At 40.0% G+C, this 17924-nt stretch overlaps 1 protein-coding gene across 5 annotated transcripts in view; it reads left to right on the top strand.

The window, feature by feature from the left end:
• Positions 1–17924, top strand: part of PATJ (PATJ crumbs cell polarity complex component) — a 158947-nt gene that overhangs the window by 81554 nt on the left and 59469 nt on the right. For all 5 annotated transcript variants that reach the window (XM_080406334.1, XM_080406336.1, XM_080406332.1 and 2 more), the window contains one exon: positions 14805–15001. In XM_080406334.1, the coding sequence (XP_080262460.1) occupies positions 14805–15001 (197 nt within the window). The remainder of the gene's footprint in view (positions 1–14804; positions 15002–17924) is intronic.

Raw genomic sequence — 17924 nt, 5'->3', positions numbered from 1 at the left:
ATGGTGTGATGGCCCTGGGAATGTTACAAGTTAATGACCATAATTTCCCATACTTGTAATGTGCTGTTACTTAGACTTGAACAATGTACCTACATTGGGAGGAATTTGAATTGAAATGCCAGAGTATGAAGACACAAGGTATTTGTTTCTGTGTGCACGTGCATGTGGAGCTGTTACGGCTCTTTACACTGTGCTTGTGAGAGCAGAGAGGGATTACACCATCCAAATGGTTCTTAAAGATATTAGTCTACTAAGTCTCCATCCTTCCAGGTGCTCTGGGAGTAAAGAGCAAGCAGCAGCATTTGCTGTACCTTAAAACAGCAGCAAAGTGTATTCTAAACTACTAGAATGTGTAATGGCCCTGAAATTGTCTGGTCCAGTAGAGCCATGACTGTTCTGTAACACAGTTACTAGGGCTGCTCAGCTGCAGCAGATCGGCTGAATGCCCGGGGAGGAGGAGGAATGAGATTCGTTTGGTGCTGGGCACTCCTGCATCCTGTGCCAGGTTCATCTGTGACTTGGACCTTCAAATCTGGACATTTTTCTGCAGTGAATTGTAAGCTTTAATGCAAACTGTGTTCTGAACCAGAAACTACGTTTCTTTCAAGTGTTTGGCAAAAAAATTAATTTTAAAACCAATGAGGTTAGGCTGTACTTTCCTCCATTTTGTAACCTGTTACTTTCTTAGGGATATGAGAAATTATTTGAGGATCAATACAGTATCATTTTGTTGTGTATAATTAATGTATTTAGATAGACAATGCAGTAATTTTATAGCAAGAGCTCATTTCAGGATTGAGTTGTTTGAAGTATAGATATTTATTTATTTATTTATTTAATACTGTTTTTCAAAGGAACAAAGCCATTAAGTGAACAGCCTGACAGCATCCTATGTAGTGAGGTGTCAGTGAAGGGCTGGGAGAAGAGTGGAAGGGTTAAAAATAAGATGAGACTGGGATGTGATGGATGAGGGAGTAAGTAGAGCTGTATGCAAGGATGAGCACAGGCAGCTTATAAGCGAGGACCAAGAAAGAGGTTGAAGGGGATTTTGTGAAGAATGGGGAGTTCAGTGAAGCCTTTAGGGGACAGAATGATGTGGTCATTCTTTTGTGTGAGCAGGAGGCATATTGTGGCATTGTAAATGGGTAGGACTTGCACAGTGACATGCGTCAGAGAGGGCGCCTGCTTCAAAGGGCAGAGCGAGCAGCACCCGCAGCAGCTGCTGGCAGTGAGTAGATGGCTCTTGGCATCAGAGCAAACCAATGGGCTAACCCTTTCGGCGTCCCTGGATGGGTCTGTATAGCAGCCAGTGGGTACACCTGCTCCAGCCGGTTCTCCCTTCCCTTGATAGCTGTGTGTTGGCAGACCTTCCCTTTTTCCTTTTTGGCTGATTTCTGTACTCTGCTCAGAGAGATGCAGAAGTGTTTTGAGGGAAGGACAGAGGTACTGGTTGGGTGCTTTGCGCTGCCTCCAGCCAGGATTTGAGTGCAGAGTTGTGAAGATTTTAACGAGTACTTCTGTGAGTACTGCAGCTAATGAAGTTGGATTCCTACAGATTTGTGTCTCCCGTTTGACTGACTTGGGTGTTGAGGAAGGTGTGATCTCCAATTTAACCTTTTCCTGTGGCTGGAGCATTTCTAAGGGCTTTCTCTCATGTGAATTCTTTGACGCTTTAATAAAGTGTGATCTCACACCGAAGCTTTTTGCCCCCGTCAGAGTATTTGTCAGGTTTCTCTCCTCTGCACAGCTGCCTATTTTCATGAACCTTTTATGGTACCTCTGAGACCCCTAGTCCACCATCAGATTTGCTTCAAATTGGCCAGTGGGTTCAAAGGTTTTGGGGCAGAAGCTTGGATTGCACAGGGTATGACTGCATAACCTTTGTTCCTATAGCAAAAACAGAATAAAATGATTTACCATATTAGAATTAAACTTAATATAAATGAATAAATCAAAATATAATTAATAAACACAGGACCATAACACCTGCACTGCAGTTCAGAAGACCTGGCATCTCTTCTGGCTTGGTTAGTGTCTGTAGGATGTCTTGGTATCCATCTGTTGTAAGATAGACAAAGCATTTTGAGCCTTGTGGATCACCATGCCGTGGTTTCCAGGGGTTAGATGACCACTTAAATTGAAAATTAAAATAAAATAAAAAGCAATATTCATGGAGTTCCAGCTTACACAAAAGGTAGTGTATATTCCTGAGCAGCAAGTCATGGATGCATCTGAATCATCCCTTTAGAAGGCCAAATTCCACAAGAGGGAAAAAAAAAAGTTTAATATCAACCCAAAAGAATTACAGTGAAAACTACCATACCCCACTCTTATTTTTCCCTCAAGCATTTGTTTTTTAACTTTCTCTTAGCTGATTTCCTCCTCCAGTCAGAGTGGAGAAAGTAAGTCTGTTTAATATAGTGAAGTTTATCCATTTAGCTCTTCCTCTTGGATAAATCCTTGGAGACTGATTTCTTTTGCCAGAAGGAAAAGAGAGTGTGCTTGACATATTTTTTCAAGTCTCTGGTCATATACATCACCAATTTCCTGATTATAATTGTGTTCATTTGAAAAATGCCCAAAGCTTAATGCATTAATGTCTTTATTTCATTAAAAACATTAAAGAGAAGTTATTTGTTACCTAATAACATACACTGGTACTAAAAAGATCTATTGGAATGCTCTGTTCACTTGTTTGTGATTTTTGTTTTTCTTCTGTATAGAAATGAATGCCTTACTTATCACCTTTTATTTGAAATGTGGCATAAGCAAAGGTGTCTGACCTTAAATTCTTTTATTTTACTCTTTGTGGAAGAGAAAACAGGTCTGCCAGACTCTCTCCTTTGGAGAGGTTAAAAACAATCAGATAGAATTTCTGATACAAAATATTGTTTTATTTAATCAAATTTGTCAAGTTTTGTGATGTCATAGGTGCCGCATAAACTTGATTAACTTCTTGAATAGACTCTCAAGACAGCTGATTAAATAAGATGTATGGCTTATTTAGGGAAAGTATACAACTGTTTTATGATTTCACAGTGATACTAAATGGGAATTTTTGTGGGGGGAGGAACTGTTATCTATTCATCTATCCAGATCCCCCCACTTCACCTGATGGAAAAAGAAAATGGCAGTTGGCTGTGTAAATGCAAGAGTTGCTGTCTGACGGATACTTAAACAATGGTAGAAAAATCTGTTCTTATTAACGTGGCATACCTAGTTGTTTTCAATTTACATCACATAGAATAATTTAAAATTATTCCAAGTAATAAACCCTTATTTTCTCATTTTAAGAAGAGACATTTGAGTTAATTCTTTGTTTTATTGCTGCCTTTCTCTTTTGGAATAACAGCATAATCAAACAGTATTATTTCATCCTGGAAGTTTGCATTTTACTTGTTCAGCTATATGAGAATTGTTTACTTTGTCATCCTCCTCTAATGTTCTGCTGTTTCTCAGGCTGAAGCTCCACAAGATGAGACCATCTAACTGTGAGCTGAAAGGGAGAGTACCATTTGCCTGTCTCTGCTCCCACCTTCCTCAGTTGTTTATGGTACTTGGGTGCTTGTTGCTCTTTCCTTCCTCAGCCTGTTAAGCCCATGATCTGAAATTAGTGTGCTGTGGGTCCCTTTCCTTCATCCTTTCTTCCATAAGGCTGGAAAAGTTCTTCACCTCTGGGATACAGCTTGAGCTAAGGCACCACCTCAGCAATGGAGTGTACAGGCTGAGTGGGAAGCACATGATGAGAAAGCATGGGCTGTGCGAATGGCACTTGGCATGACACTGCCAGCTGCACCAGGCTGATGAGAAAGCAAAGCACGTAAAGGGGAGCTGCAGTTGCTTCTCCTGAAGCAGGAGGGGAACATGGGACCATGTTAAAGACACCAGCACAGTGATGCATCGGTGTTTGCTCTTGGCTGAGTCTTGTAGCTCAGTGGCTGGCTTAGCAAAGGGATCTTGTGGATTAGAGTTACCAGGCGTTGCCAGTAGTACTCTCCTAATCATGGGAGAGCCAAATTGTCTATCAGAAGCCTCATTTGGAGATGTGGGAGTAGGTCTCTTTCCTGAGTTGCAGGTCTCTTTTGGACTTGCAGCCAAAAGTTGCCCAGTGGTGGCTATACCATTGGCTTGTTTGCTTTGTTGTTAGCTGTTTGACATGAATACTAGACATCATAAGTGGACTATACACATCATAGCTGAAGATATGGAAAGATACAGTAGAATAATGATTATTGGATTTTTGTTAATAGAAGAGCCTTAAAAGTGCAATTATAGGTATTTGTTTTGTTCGAAGGCACAGAAATTGGTAGTCTGCTGCATTGTCAGGTGTTGCAGTCATTTTTCATTTCCATTTTGACTCAGCAGTCAAAGGCGAGTCATGACATTGGGAATCAGGTTTATACTTAAACAAACAAAGCCTCTAAGCATTGCTTGATGTTGTAAAAAACGTAAAAATTACTCATGTTCAATTTGATAGCTTAAAAACCCAGGACCTAGAACCAACCCAGGCTCACTCTTTTGAAATTTCTTGGCTCTGCAGGGGCATTGCTTGATGTGGGGAGGTATGGGGTGGGCTGGCCCTGTTCTTCTTATCTAATATTTTGTTTCTTGACTTCATATCCAGAAGTGTGCAGTGATGAGGTGGATATGTATCACACTAAACGCAGTGCAGAGATGGTCTTCAAATAGCTGGCAAACATCTCAGCAGCTGCAGGGAATTACAGAGCATGGTTTCAGTGTCCTATGCATAAGCACAGAGGATCCTAAAAGTCATCAGATAGTTCGTAAGTGTTTGTGAAACTGTAATCAGTTTGATGAAAGACTAACCAGATATAAACCTAGCAAAATACTGATTCTGTATAGCTGTCTAAAATTAGAGAGAAAGAGAGAAACAATATTAAGCAGAGTTGTGGGGCTGGTCAGGTCTGTTCTGTGAGTATGCACTATCACCTTCTGTGGTCCAAAAGCTAGATGTGCATCTTTTTTAATATTAAAAGCTACTTTTTTATTTAAATTGGATTTGCACTTAATTTAAATCAAACTTTTTCTGCTTTTAATATGAATTGTAAGTTTTAAATGGCAATCTACGTTAAGATCTGAGCATACTCTAACCTATTAGTATAATTTAAATGAAAAAACTATTCAGGAAAAGTATGTGTGCACCCAGAGAATTGAGAGAAATCTGGACCCAGAACTGACTGTGGTAAAAATCCAGCTTTTGACTTTTTCTTCAGCAGCCTGAAACAAAGACCTATTCTTTCTACAGCTTATTCAACTAATTCAGCGGGAATGAAAATAGCTTATCAAACTTGAACAACTTGTTAGGAGCTGAAAAAGGATATTTTTCTTTTCTGGTCTGTGAATAAAAAACTAAGAGTGTGAAGTTGAGAGTTGTCAGTTGGAAAATTATGGAAGTGTTTGTGGCCATGGTGTGATGGCAGAACCTCCTCCGAGGTCACTGCACAGTGTTTATCGTTAACTAGGTGTTTGTGAAGGCCCAAAGACAGACAAAAGGAAATCTTTGACATAGTGGAAATTAGACCATTTAAAAATGTTTTTGATCACCATAGAACCTCCATTATCTACTGTGAGAATAACAATCCTTTTGATTAATATTCCAGTTTTAAATGAAAACATTTGAATCAAAACATTTTTCTTATATTAATCACAATTGGCATATTTGTATGCAATATTTTTATTACAAAGCTGTTGCTTATATTTTAATTGCATTCTAACTTCTGTCCAAATACAAATAGTATATAGTATAGAAGAAATGTTTTTTACAATTTCTGATGTGTGATAAATCTTCAGCATTTCAATAGATGTATAGTAAATTTTATATTCCCTTAAATACTTGTGTAGTGTTTTATCCCTATAGCTGGCCTAAAGAAGGAATATACAATGTAAGTACAATCTTTTATTGCAGATATATGTATTTTCGTAGTAACTAACTAGTTACAATCAATCTTTAGGAAAATAACTAAAATAACTAAATTAAAGAGGATTAAAATTTATCATTAAGATCACCACTGAGTTAAATCACAACTAAAGTAGCTGATCATGTTCTGTCTTCCCTGGGTCTTTTCACTGTTAAGACTTGCACTGTATTTTCCAGTATAGCTTTGTGGGCATTTTCCTGGGCTTTACAGTCCCAGATGACTCATTCATCTTTAATCTTTTTAATCACTGTCACAGCATATTTAAAAATTGCTGTACAAGCAAACTTAAACTACTGTGGTGGGGGGGGTTTAATCCAAAAATTTAATTTAGTCATTGTTCAGTCACACTGTTACATAGCTTTGTTGTGTTGCAAGGTAGCGCTGCCATGGCAAAGCAAACAATCATGTTAAGTTGGGACACTGTTCCTGCCATCTCCTCGCCACCATCGCTTATCTCAGCTGCACAGCATCATTTCCTCCTCTTCACCTGCTCTTCCACAACCAGATTCTTAGTCTTTTTTTATTTTTATGGCTTCTTAGTGCAACTGGTTGCTTCTATCTGAAGCTTTACCAGCGGCAGGGAGGGGGCGCGGGCGGTTTCCCCTACATTTCACAAATGGTGGCAATTCCCCTGAAGACCTTCCTTTAAGAATTTTCTGTAGATCTTTGGGCTCACCAGTACAGATTATGTTTGCTAGTCAAAAAGTATTGTTAAGTCCAAAAATCTCCCCATTTTCTCATCCTGTCCCCCTTTAGATGGAGGAGGTTCAGGCTGTCATTGCAGGTTCTTGAATTAAGAATGAATCGCTATGCAGGAGATGTCTCATCACCTTGGCTTCTGAGTTGTCCTATGTGCTGCCTCTTACAACTACTTATTGCTGGGAAAGTTGATGCTCAGTCTCCTAAAAGCCTTTGTTAGGTAACAGATTTTCAGTTTCTGACAATACTCTGATACTGTTCTCTTTAATTAGAGTTCAGTGCAGAAAGATTCCAAGGTAATGACTATGCCAGTTGCTTTGTGGGAACATCATTATTTAAAGATGAAACTGTCAGATCAAGTTATGCTGTATTACTGTCAAGGGAGGAAGAATTTAAATGTTCACAATATTAATTTGTTTGGGTTGAGACCAAGCAGAAAACCAATGGATTAGAGTTCCCCAGTATTCTTTGTTTGGTCTCGGACACCCTTGCTCTTCCATCAAGTGAACAAGCAGCTTTTAAATATAAATGTAGGGAATGGATTATAGATCCTAGCAGAGCAATGTGATCAGGAGCAAACTGGAAAGCCTGCTCCTACCAGAAAGAGTGCCTTAGAAAAGAAATTTCTATCCCAATTGTGAGATGCTCTTTTTTTTCCCAAAACTGCATTGTAAAATTGGCCACTAAAATATCATCTGTCACAGCATCTGGCAATCTGATATTGTGTGTGCACATCGTGCATCGTTACAGATCACTGACACTTGGTGGGCACGTCAACACTAGGTGAGAGCTGCCGTGCAGCAGGCCAGAAGTGCAAGCAATGTGTGTTTAGAGCTATTTCAAATTTCCTTGAGACCTTGCAGATGGAAATCAGTATTTTCTAATGTTCTTACACTGTTAACATATCCCAGCTTCCTGGTGAACTGTTAGGCAAGCCTCAGCACAGTAGGAGCAAGACTGCTTTCCTCTCAGGAGGCGCAGCATGCATGAGCCTGGTGGCTGTGATAACTGAGCCTTACCTCCGGCTGCTTGGTGCCATCACCACCAAGCGGACTGGAAAGCTCTGAAGACTGTAGTATTTTGGCCTTAGATGACTTAAACTGCATGGTGCAGTGTAATATACTGCAACATTATACAGTAGAGTATTTGTTTAATGGGATTTTTCTCAGTTATCTTTTCAACAGCTTAAAAATGGGGTCTGTCTTGACGCTACCCTACATTTTAAGGATGTAATTAGTTCAGAATACCTTCAGTTGGGCCTTTCAGTGGGCCCAAATATCAACCGTGATGTGATATATTTTTGCACTTAACTATATGTATCTTCACAGAGGATTTTATCAAAAGAAAAATGTTTTTGTTGCTATGACAGTATTTAATCAACTAGTGGCAGTATGATGGTCCAACAGCTAGCCCATTTGGTGTATCTCCTATCTAGAGGAAACAAGCAGTTTTATCAGTCCTGGGGCAGCAGGCAAGAAACACATGGGCAGGTTTTGCCAGTCCTTTCCTTCAAAGCCTGTAAGACTGTGGGATTGTCAGCTGGTGCAGAGGCACTCTGAGCTCAGCGTCAGTGCTCCACCAGAGTGACTGATTGCGAGATCACAGCACCCAGAGGAGGTCACTTCTGAGGAAACCCAAGTGCTTTGATGAGGGTTAATGCATCATTTGAAAGGCAAATGAGTGGAAGTATTGTGTGCAGGGGAGGGCAGATTCCCTTATAATCAGCAATTATTAGCATCAGGATGCTCTGCTTACCACAATTTCACTAAATCTCCTTGTCATCGAATGTCCTTGTCACCTAATTAAAAAAGAAAAACATACATTATCTCTTCCTCAGAGAACTTAAATGTTACGTAATGAAACTGTAGCTTTAGAATGAAGCTTTGGGTCTGAAATAAGGAAAAAATTGCTGTCAAGAACTCCATTTGTTCAAAATGTTGACATGAGATGGTGCAAGTATTGGAGATGCTCCCTGTTGTTACGGACTGCATTTACCCTGGTTTTAAGCCAGGGCTAAATGTCACTTTCTTCTCTTGCTGTTTTCTTTGGGTGTGAGAATTTCTTGATTATGGGAAGAAAAAATTAACTATGACTGTTTCTAAATGTCACCTGCTCACAGGAACAAAGTGAAATGTTTCTTGAAGTGGATTGTTGAGACTCTTATAATACCCTTCTTCCTGGATTGATTAAAAATCACTAGCAGAAGTTTTAACCTTCCAGTAGTAGAAAGAGTGATGTGAGGGACAAGTGGGATGTAAGGAAAGCATTAGAAGAGAAGGAAACTTTTCTTGTGTGAGCTGAAAAGCTGCTGCAAGTGTTTGCATGGTAAGTGAGGAGCAAAATGGAACGGGAGCCTGAGCTGAAGGGGAGCAGTTAGAAGAGAAGAAAGTTGGAGATCCCAAATAATAGCCTGAATCCTTCACAGAAAAAAAGAAGAGGCAGTCTTCAAGTTAGAGTAAGAATGTTGTCTTGGGAGGTTTTAATGCACACTTGTTTTTCACTTGAGTTTGGGTGAGTTGTGTTAATGAGAGTATGAAAGCCCACACTTTAGCTGTTCATGTAGAGAAGGCTTTGTCTGTGTGGCACCTTGTGCATGCTTTCTCCCTCATGTACTTAAAAGTTATGTGCTATTTTGGCTCACAGTATTTTGGGGAGGAAGGGAAGAGATACAGCCATGAAGCGCGCGCGCGCTCTCTCTCTCTCTCTCTCTCTCTTCCTTGTATATGACAGACATGGGCTCGGCTGAGGAGTGCTAACTGAAGTATGACAAAGAATAATAGAGATGCTGGGTTTTATTTTTCTGTGTAAATCATCGCTTCAGTTTTGGTAAATTACTTCCAAGCGGTGTATGTGAAGCAAAGTGCTGCCAAAGGGATGGTGTGGCTGTCAAAGAGAGGTTGTAGGGGGTGCTGAGTTTCTGGATCAGGTGGGGAACCCCTAGCTGCCCCATCCCACTGCAGGGATGCTCCCTGCCCACAGGTTTGGAGATAACAGCATTTACAAAGAGGTGAGCCCCAGCAGGCTCTGTCCTCTTCTCTCACCCCCTGAGTGAGGGGGACTGGTCATAACAATCTCTGGCTCTTCCATTTAAATTTGCTAGTTTTGACTACAACTGCCCTATTTTTCTCATGCATGCTGATCGCTGAGAGAACAATTGGAATGATTTTATGGAATTTAAGAAAGAGTTACAGAAATACTTTCTATTTTCCAGTTTGAAGCTTATGAAAACAGACGAGTGTATCGTTTTTGAGATAAGGTTTGAAGAACTGCCTACCTCCTTGGAGACGAATAGAGGGCTAGTGGGAAGATTAAAACAATAAGCTTATTATATTATTAGTAGTGGGAGAATTCTAAACCCCATTTGTTCAATTATGGTCCCTTCAATATGCTTATTTAGGTTCTCGTAAATTGTAATCAGTAAATTAGATGTGGTGTCTTCACAGCTCTAGGGTTAGCTTTCAAGGGACTTCCTACGTTTTTGGGGTTTTTTTTTAGTGTTTATAGTGAAATCAAGAAGGGAATTAGTTGTTTGATATGCAAGGTTGGCTCTGTGTAGTGGATGCTGGCTGCATTCTGATATCTATCATTACTAAATGAAAAACAGTGGTTGTGATGCTGCAGCACTGCTGTCTGAGCAGAGTAATCTCAGAAAAGGCTAAGACTGTAACAGTGTTATGTGCTATGTGATAAAAATGGTAGCTGAAACCATTAAAATGAACACAGGCTGATAAATGAGACCATTGTAAAGTCTCCAAAAGCCAGCATATGTTGCTAATAGTTATCTGAGGTAACGCAAGAGGGATGTAAAATCCTCAGTATCACCTTCTATGTACAAATATCATCTGTCATCTCTTTTTGTGCTGTTTTTCCCCCTTTTTCTTTGTTTTTTGACAGTTTTAATATTGAGCATTTGGTACTAAAACAAATGACCTAGCTGAGTCATCCAGAGTGTTTTCTTTACTCTTTTTTTCCTTTCTAGATGGACTCTTATTTTCAACATGCAGAGACACCAATTTCACAAGAAACACCTCTTCCCTTTCAGCTCATTTAACTGGAGATTTCAGCAGGTTTGGGAAACAGGCTTCTCATCCCTTTGCAAGTGCTTTATATACCTTTGTAATTTAAAGAGCCTTTTGCCTTCCTGAGAAGTGGTGTCTGTTTTTTTCCATGGAGATAAATTGTGTATTTGTTGCAATACTAGATCATGCAAACTCCAATATCCTGGCCATATTGTCTCTATTTATTTCTTTTATCTCTCTGTTTAATATAATGGGAATAGTGGCTGAAGCAGGGAAACATATGCAGCATAATAGTATATTGTTTGAAAGCCGTTGTCTTCCATTTCCAGGATCTCTCTTTGAAATGTAATTGTCTGCTAATATAACTTGGAAATATTATTGCAGAAGTGATCACTAGAGCATATACTTGTGCTTTTAGTTCACGTTACATCTGTATAATATTTTTAGAAGAAACTGGATGCAGCCTTAGGTAGTTAAATATTGTTGGTGAGATATGTTTGCAGAAGTTGTGATAGGCATATTGTCACCGAATGTGGAAACAACTCCATGTAGTGCCAAAACAAGAAATGCTGTGTCCCATGTGTAATGCAGCAACAACAGAATTACAATTGCCTTGTGTAAAGTATCTGGTAATGAAGGCAGATAATGGAATTCTTTGCAAAAGCAGATGCTAACTGGCTCCCCAATGCTAGGCAGAGAACTGAAAAGTGATACCAGCTGGAGGGGAGAAAAAACAGCTGAAAAAGGCATTAAAAAGAAGATGCCTTAGATGCACGTTTGTTTAAGCAGTAAATACTTGTTTAAAATAATCTTCTGAGATTCTTATTAAGAGGCAAACAGAGAATACGATTACAATGTTATAGGAAGTCAGCTGGATGCCCAAAGGATATTTGTATGCAGATTGGATGAGTAAAGCAATGACACCGCTGGGAATAGCAAGTTATCATTTACACTGCAAGGCTGGCTGGTGAGGACAGCCCTTGGAAGTGTTTAATTGCGGGAGGTGGGGCATGCAAGAGCCAGAACCTTCTGTTGTTCAGCGAGGAGACAGCATGCCCTGCTAAGGAAGGCATGATTTTAAAAGCAGGGTATCTCGTGCTTGTCCCTACACGCATGAACATGTACACACATGCTTGTGTCTTCTCTGGCAGCAATCAATAACAGTGCCCTCCTGTTGGGCTGGAAGTGGTGCTCGGCACGTAGCATCTTTGCTGTTTCCTTTGTAGTCTCCCACTATTTTACCACTCCAGTCACCTCAGCCATTTCAAATAGCTGCTTTGTAAATTAATGTGATAATCTAATGAAGGGCTCAGTGCACACAGATGGGAAAACCCTTTAAAAAACCCAGCAAAATAAAACTCTTAAATAAAGCAACTTGATGAGCCCTGGAGTTGTTCTCTGGTTTTTGCCCAGGTAAATTTTTCATTACCCAAAGAATTGCTCACACAGTGGGGGATTACTGGTGCAGTTGGAGTGCTGACCTGGGCCTCAGCTCTACCAGGTTTCCAGTCCTGGTCCTGTGTAAGCAGATCAGAAACTTCAGTGGAGCTCTGTCTCATCCCAGGCAATTGCCCTAACTACTAGTTTTTGGAGGACTAAAACTTACTTTTAGTTTCAGCCCAGCACGGAACAGGAACATACATGTACTTCTGAACAGCTAACATTTTTCCCATGTGAGAAAACTCTTTTTAGGCTGCTGCAGCAGGAGGAAACACTGAAGAGTTTGCAGACTTACTGATGCTGGTAGTCTCCAAGGGCTCTTGTCTGCAGGTAGAGGCTGGAGCGATGTGTCCGTGTGCAGTGTCATAGAGGTGCTACTGCATTGGGCTCGTGTTGGGAAATTTCAAGTTTTAATGATAAGCAAGAAGTGAGTTTTGAAGTGGTCTCTGAAGCTGTGGGGCTTCATCTGTGCAGCACTTAAGCGTGTGTATTCTCCTTGCTCCTTCACCTCTTTTCTGTGTGTCTGAGTACAAGTTGCTGAAAACAAGCTTTAGACTTGTGTTTGGCTCCTAGCAAATGAAAGTGAGATGTGTTGTCTGTGTAAAACAGGCAATGGAAGGAACTATGGCAGAGCAATAATCAGTCAAGAGCATCCCTCCAAAGCACTGATTCTTTGCTTTATCCACAGAAGTGCAATCACTAAGAAATATCTTTTCTGCTGATGACCTGTTCTTAATATTCTTACAGTATGCTGCAGCTACTTGCTGTGCTGTAATGAGTTGTTTGTCTAATTGTGGTGGGCAGAAAATGTCTTAGCACTCCTCAGGTCTGGACTTCACTTAATGGGAAAAGAATGTTAAACCTCTGTGGTGTGAATAAAATGTGTGGCTGCATATGTGCTTGTATCTGCTGTACTTTCAGAAGCATGGTTTTCAAGACCTTTCCTCTCTTGCTGATTTTCAGTGGGAGGTATTCTGCATACTACGCAGAAAAAAATACTTTCCAAATTCAAGTAGCAAAACACACCTCTAATTACATTTTGACCCTGTTAGTTAAGAAATATATTAAAGAACTATGCAGCTACATGGATTAGCATTTAATGCAGTTATATGAATTTTTGGCATATAGTTGATAGCAACAAATGAGTTTTCTAATTTTTTATGATATTCTGATTTTGTGCAGACCTCTGTAGGGCTTTACAGCTTTCTGGGGATAACATATCACCCTCAATATAAACGCTCAGGATTTTAGGCTCCAGACCACTGGGGTTTTTGAGGAAACCACAGTGTGGCAGGAAAATGCTGCGCTGTAAATAGTGCAGTGGGAGAGCTGGTTCTTGTCTGTGTTGCTCTGAGTGTAGGTAATGCTCTTGGGTGCATCTGGTCTTGGAGACGGGTGACTGCTCCCCCTATCCCAGCAGTCTGGTGAAGCACCAAGGGCTGCTGCAGCTGGAACTGTTAAGAGGAGAACTGTTGGGGTGGACCTAAGTTTGGCTCAATCACCCTGGCAGCCTGCGCAGGAGCTGTAGAAGGAACAGCTCTACTTCATCATCTTTCTTCTCAGCAGTTTTTATTCACTTTTAGTTGCTTCCCTCTCACCTTCCCCATGTCTTTCCCCTCTTGTTGTTGTCATGGGAACATTCACTACAGTGATTAAATCATACTATTAAAATACACTTCCTCAGTAGAATGGTAGTAGCTAATATTGATCTAGCTACTACTGCTGACTCAGGGCATGGTTCAACATATATCTCTTATTTCTTCTCTTAATGCATAATGCAGCAGTGTCACCTTGGGCTCTGTACTAAAGGTGATATCCAGCCACAGCAAAATACTTTGACCTGCTTTTTTTAAGTGTGGCCCAGCTGAAGCATTGGAGGCAGGTGGTCTTATGAAGCTGTCTTTAAAATCTGCAAAGGACAACCAGACAGAAAAAAGAATTACCCTTCCTATGATTGACCCTCGCTAGCATTATTTATAGATGTTTTTATGCCAGTGGTGAAAAGACATTCAGATCAAACTGTCAGCATTCACAAACACGAAATGTGCTCCAAATAACTTTGGAAGTATATTGTGCTCTGTCACAGAAATGGTTGAAATGTAGATGAAAGACAAATAACTACCTTAATATCAAGTGAGGCTGCATTTTAAAATGTAATCATTCATATACATTGTCACTGACATCTGCTTTGAGTAGTCATCTGCACAGTAGTACGTAACGTTAAGCAGAGCATGGTAAGCATATTCCTGAGTCACCAGAAAGAAGCAAAAGATTCTATGAGATGTGAGTTTGCAGTATGTTTGCAACATAAGCATTTCAGTTTCCCACAGTGGTTAATTAACCATCTCTAACTTTATGACAATTTCCTGAAATTGATTGGTTTTGTAAGCTAAGATTGAGGTGCCTCTGGAATTCCCTTGTTTACCCTCCCTTCAAAAAATTTTTGGTTTAGAACCAGCCTGTTGTACAAATAACTAAAATAGTGCCGTTTTAATGTGAATAGTATTTGCCACTGATGCTGCACTTTTCTGTGTGAGCGATAAAGGCACAGCAAATACTATTTTAGAGTCTGTGGTGGAAAAAGATGTCTGTTAACTAAGACTAAATGCTGAGAAGCCATCACTTTCTACCGTATTTGTATGCGCCCTTGAACATCTGCATGTAAGTTATTTTATGTTGTAACTAATTTTATGTTTGATCTTTCTAGAAAAAATCCGGCAACGATATGCAGATCTACCGGGAGAGTTACACATTATTGAGCTTGAGAAAGACAAAAATGGGCTTGGACTGAGTCTTGCTGGCAACAAGGACCGCTCTCGTATGAGCATCTTTGTAGTTGGTATCAATCCAGATGGACCTGCGGGACGAGATGGAAGGATGCATATTGGCGATGAACTTCTAGAGGTAAGTGTTTCCTTTAACTACTAGGCAGGGTTCATATGGAGAGAGGGAGAGGCATATGTGAAGCTATCATTTGAACCTTAAATAAAGCCTGCAAATGAAATTAGGTGGCTGAGGCAAGGAGCTACACTGATTTATGCCAACTGAGAACTTGGCCTTTGGCAGGTAAATGTGTTTTCAGTGAAACAAAAATCATTGGCCTGTGAAAACTAATGTCTTGTCAGTGAAGTCTGTGCTCTCAGCATGTTCACAAGCTATGCTTAGGGAGGGACTGTTGAAAGGCAGGAAGGGGACAGTAAATCTATCCTTGTAGTGCATATGTGGTTTTACAGGGAAATTCACACCTTACATTAAAAAAAAACAAAACCCCCTCAAAGTTACCATATGTGTTTTTACAGATGACAGGGATATTCCCCATCCTGAAAATAAATTTCATGCTGTAATCTGTTTTGATCTGTTGTAACTTAAAATACTTATTTTCTTTAGTCGTGTCTGGCACAAATTCACCCACAAGGCAAGAAAGCTCATTAGCAAGTATGGTATTTTGTCTTCACTTTTTCTCATATCTCCTTGCTTCACCTTCAGATTGAAAACACAGACTTCCTACACTTCATCTGATTTTTGGCTGTGGCAAAATGGCACTTTGCTGCAGTACCTGCAGTGGTACCCCATGTTCTGATTGCTTAAGCAGTTTAAAAAAATCAACCATCCCTATGGATCTCTTCTTTAGAGAAAAGCTTTCACTAAAGAGCAGGTATATGCTGACCTACTGCTTTCCATGGGTTGTGATTTTTTCATCTTTCAGCAACTCTCTGTGCCATCAGAGAACCATCTATTTTCTTACATTTCTTGACTTGAGAAAGAGCAATTTGACGGCCTGGGGATACCTTGGGAGTACTCAGAATTGTCTAAGCATTTGTCATTTTCTAACAGTTCGGTAATTACGGGTTTTCAATATGCATAGTACAAGAAAGACTTGTTTTGTTCTAATAATACCATCTGAAGTTTATTATTTTCTTTTTAAGTGTGGTAAGTGGTACAAAGGTCTATGCTGTACTGAAGTAGGGTAGGAAAATTACTTTCTTCTTCAAATTTATATTCTTTCTGTCTCTGGCACCCAGTTCTAATGGTAAAAAAAAAAAAAAAGTTGTCCAGTTTTGGTTGTATACCAGTTGAGAGGACTCATGGTGCTGTTTGCCTCTGTGTGTGTCATAGACCAGGTAGTTCCTGGTTGAGGAAAGGTAGAGCCTTTTGTATCAATACTTTCCCACAAAGAAAGATCCACTGAAGTTTTCTGAAATCTCACGAGTTATTCATTCCAGTGTTTGTCCTATCTAATGTTAAGCATTGCTAGCAGTACTTGAAACGAGACACCATCTGTGATTAATCACATATATCTCAAGGCTTGGGATTTGCATGCTTGAGCCATATTATAAGTAGCATATTCCAAAGTGATGGTGTTGCCCTAATTCCTTTCCCTGTCAGGTTGGAGATAAAATGATATTTTACTTCAGTGGAAGGAAAGTGATGTTCACCATCTCAAAAATGCCGAATTTCAAATAAACTGAAGTTCAAAGAGACTTTAGTAACAACCTCTCTTGTTTACCTTTGCAATGAAATTAAAGGTGTGTCACCAGTGGGCAGAAGTGCGATTACTTATATGAAAGGATGTGATGATCTCATTCGGGTCCCCAGTGAGTGTGTATCCAGTGTCAAAACATCCTGTATTACAAAGGAATGGGTTGTGCATTAGTCATGTACAGACGTTTTATGTTCGCACCAGTGGTCAATTATTCACAGCTCTGTTTCTTTGTCTTTTAAAAGCATTTCAGTGTTATGTGAATAGCATTGAAATGGAACTAATGGACATTTACATGGGCAGATTTTTTTTTTCAATAACCATTAGGTTCAATAACTATTTCAGTAACCATTAGGAATCCTCATACCCAAGAAGTATACAGGTCAGCAACGGAATGGTTGGGCCTGGAAGGGATCTCCGGAGGTCATCTGGTCCAACCCCCCTTGCTCAAGCAAGTCATCTCAAGCCAGTTGCCCAGTACTGTGTCCAGAAGGCTTTTGAATATCTCATACATGTTTTCATGCTACTTCCATGGTAGTGATGCAGAGGTCAAGGTGATCAACAGGCTTCACTTGCGATGTCTTTTACACAAAATACATTGAAAGAGCATTAACAGCAAACTCAAGTGTTCAGGAGTGAGGAAGTGATAGAATCCAGATTGTTTGGTTTTCTCCATTACAGACATAAAATTAAAGACTACGAATATGGTTGTTGGTCACAGAAGTGTTTTATCTCTCCCATGGTATCTTTCCCTCTTTCAGAACCCTGGATGGACAGTCTTTACTGATGAAGCAACTTCTCTTCCTTTGGGTAGTGTTTAACTGAGTGTAGTTATTAAATTGCTCTAACTGCAGACTGAGCTGCTGGCCATTGCCCGCTGTATTCCATAGAAAAAAGCTATGGGACTTTACAACTACTTAATTCCTAAGCATCTGAGGTAATTTTCCCCAGTATTTTCATCTGTTCATCAGCAAATAGACAACTCTCAACCCTCATCTAACTGCATGTTTTAGGTGTATTTGCACCTCCATCTTTGATTACGCATCAGTTTTGAATTCCAGAATTGGCAAGAGAAGGGATTCACATCTTAGGAAGCCTCTAGCATTTCTGCACTGTCCTGGGGCGCCCCAGTGAATCTTGTTAGGTATTGTTTCTCCATTAAAACGGTGGATGCTGCTGCAGTGTGTGCAGATTATTCCCCACGGGTGTTGATGGGGGTAAGGTTAATGCGGTGGAAATGTAGACAGAGAAATATTACCTCTTCATTTTCCTTTTGAACTGGAGTTTATTTGGATTCAATTGAAGGATGTGGGATGCTTCCAGATGGGCTTAGCTCTCCTTATTCAT

This window comes from Falco punctatus (genome assembly GCF_963210335.1).
Source record: "Falco punctatus genome assembly, chromosome: 11".
NCBI lineage: Eukaryota > Metazoa > Chordata > Aves > Falconiformes > Falconidae > Falco > Falco punctatus.
The sequence above is the reverse complement of the archived record's forward strand: the minus strand, read 5'-3'. Positions and strand labels throughout refer to the sequence as shown.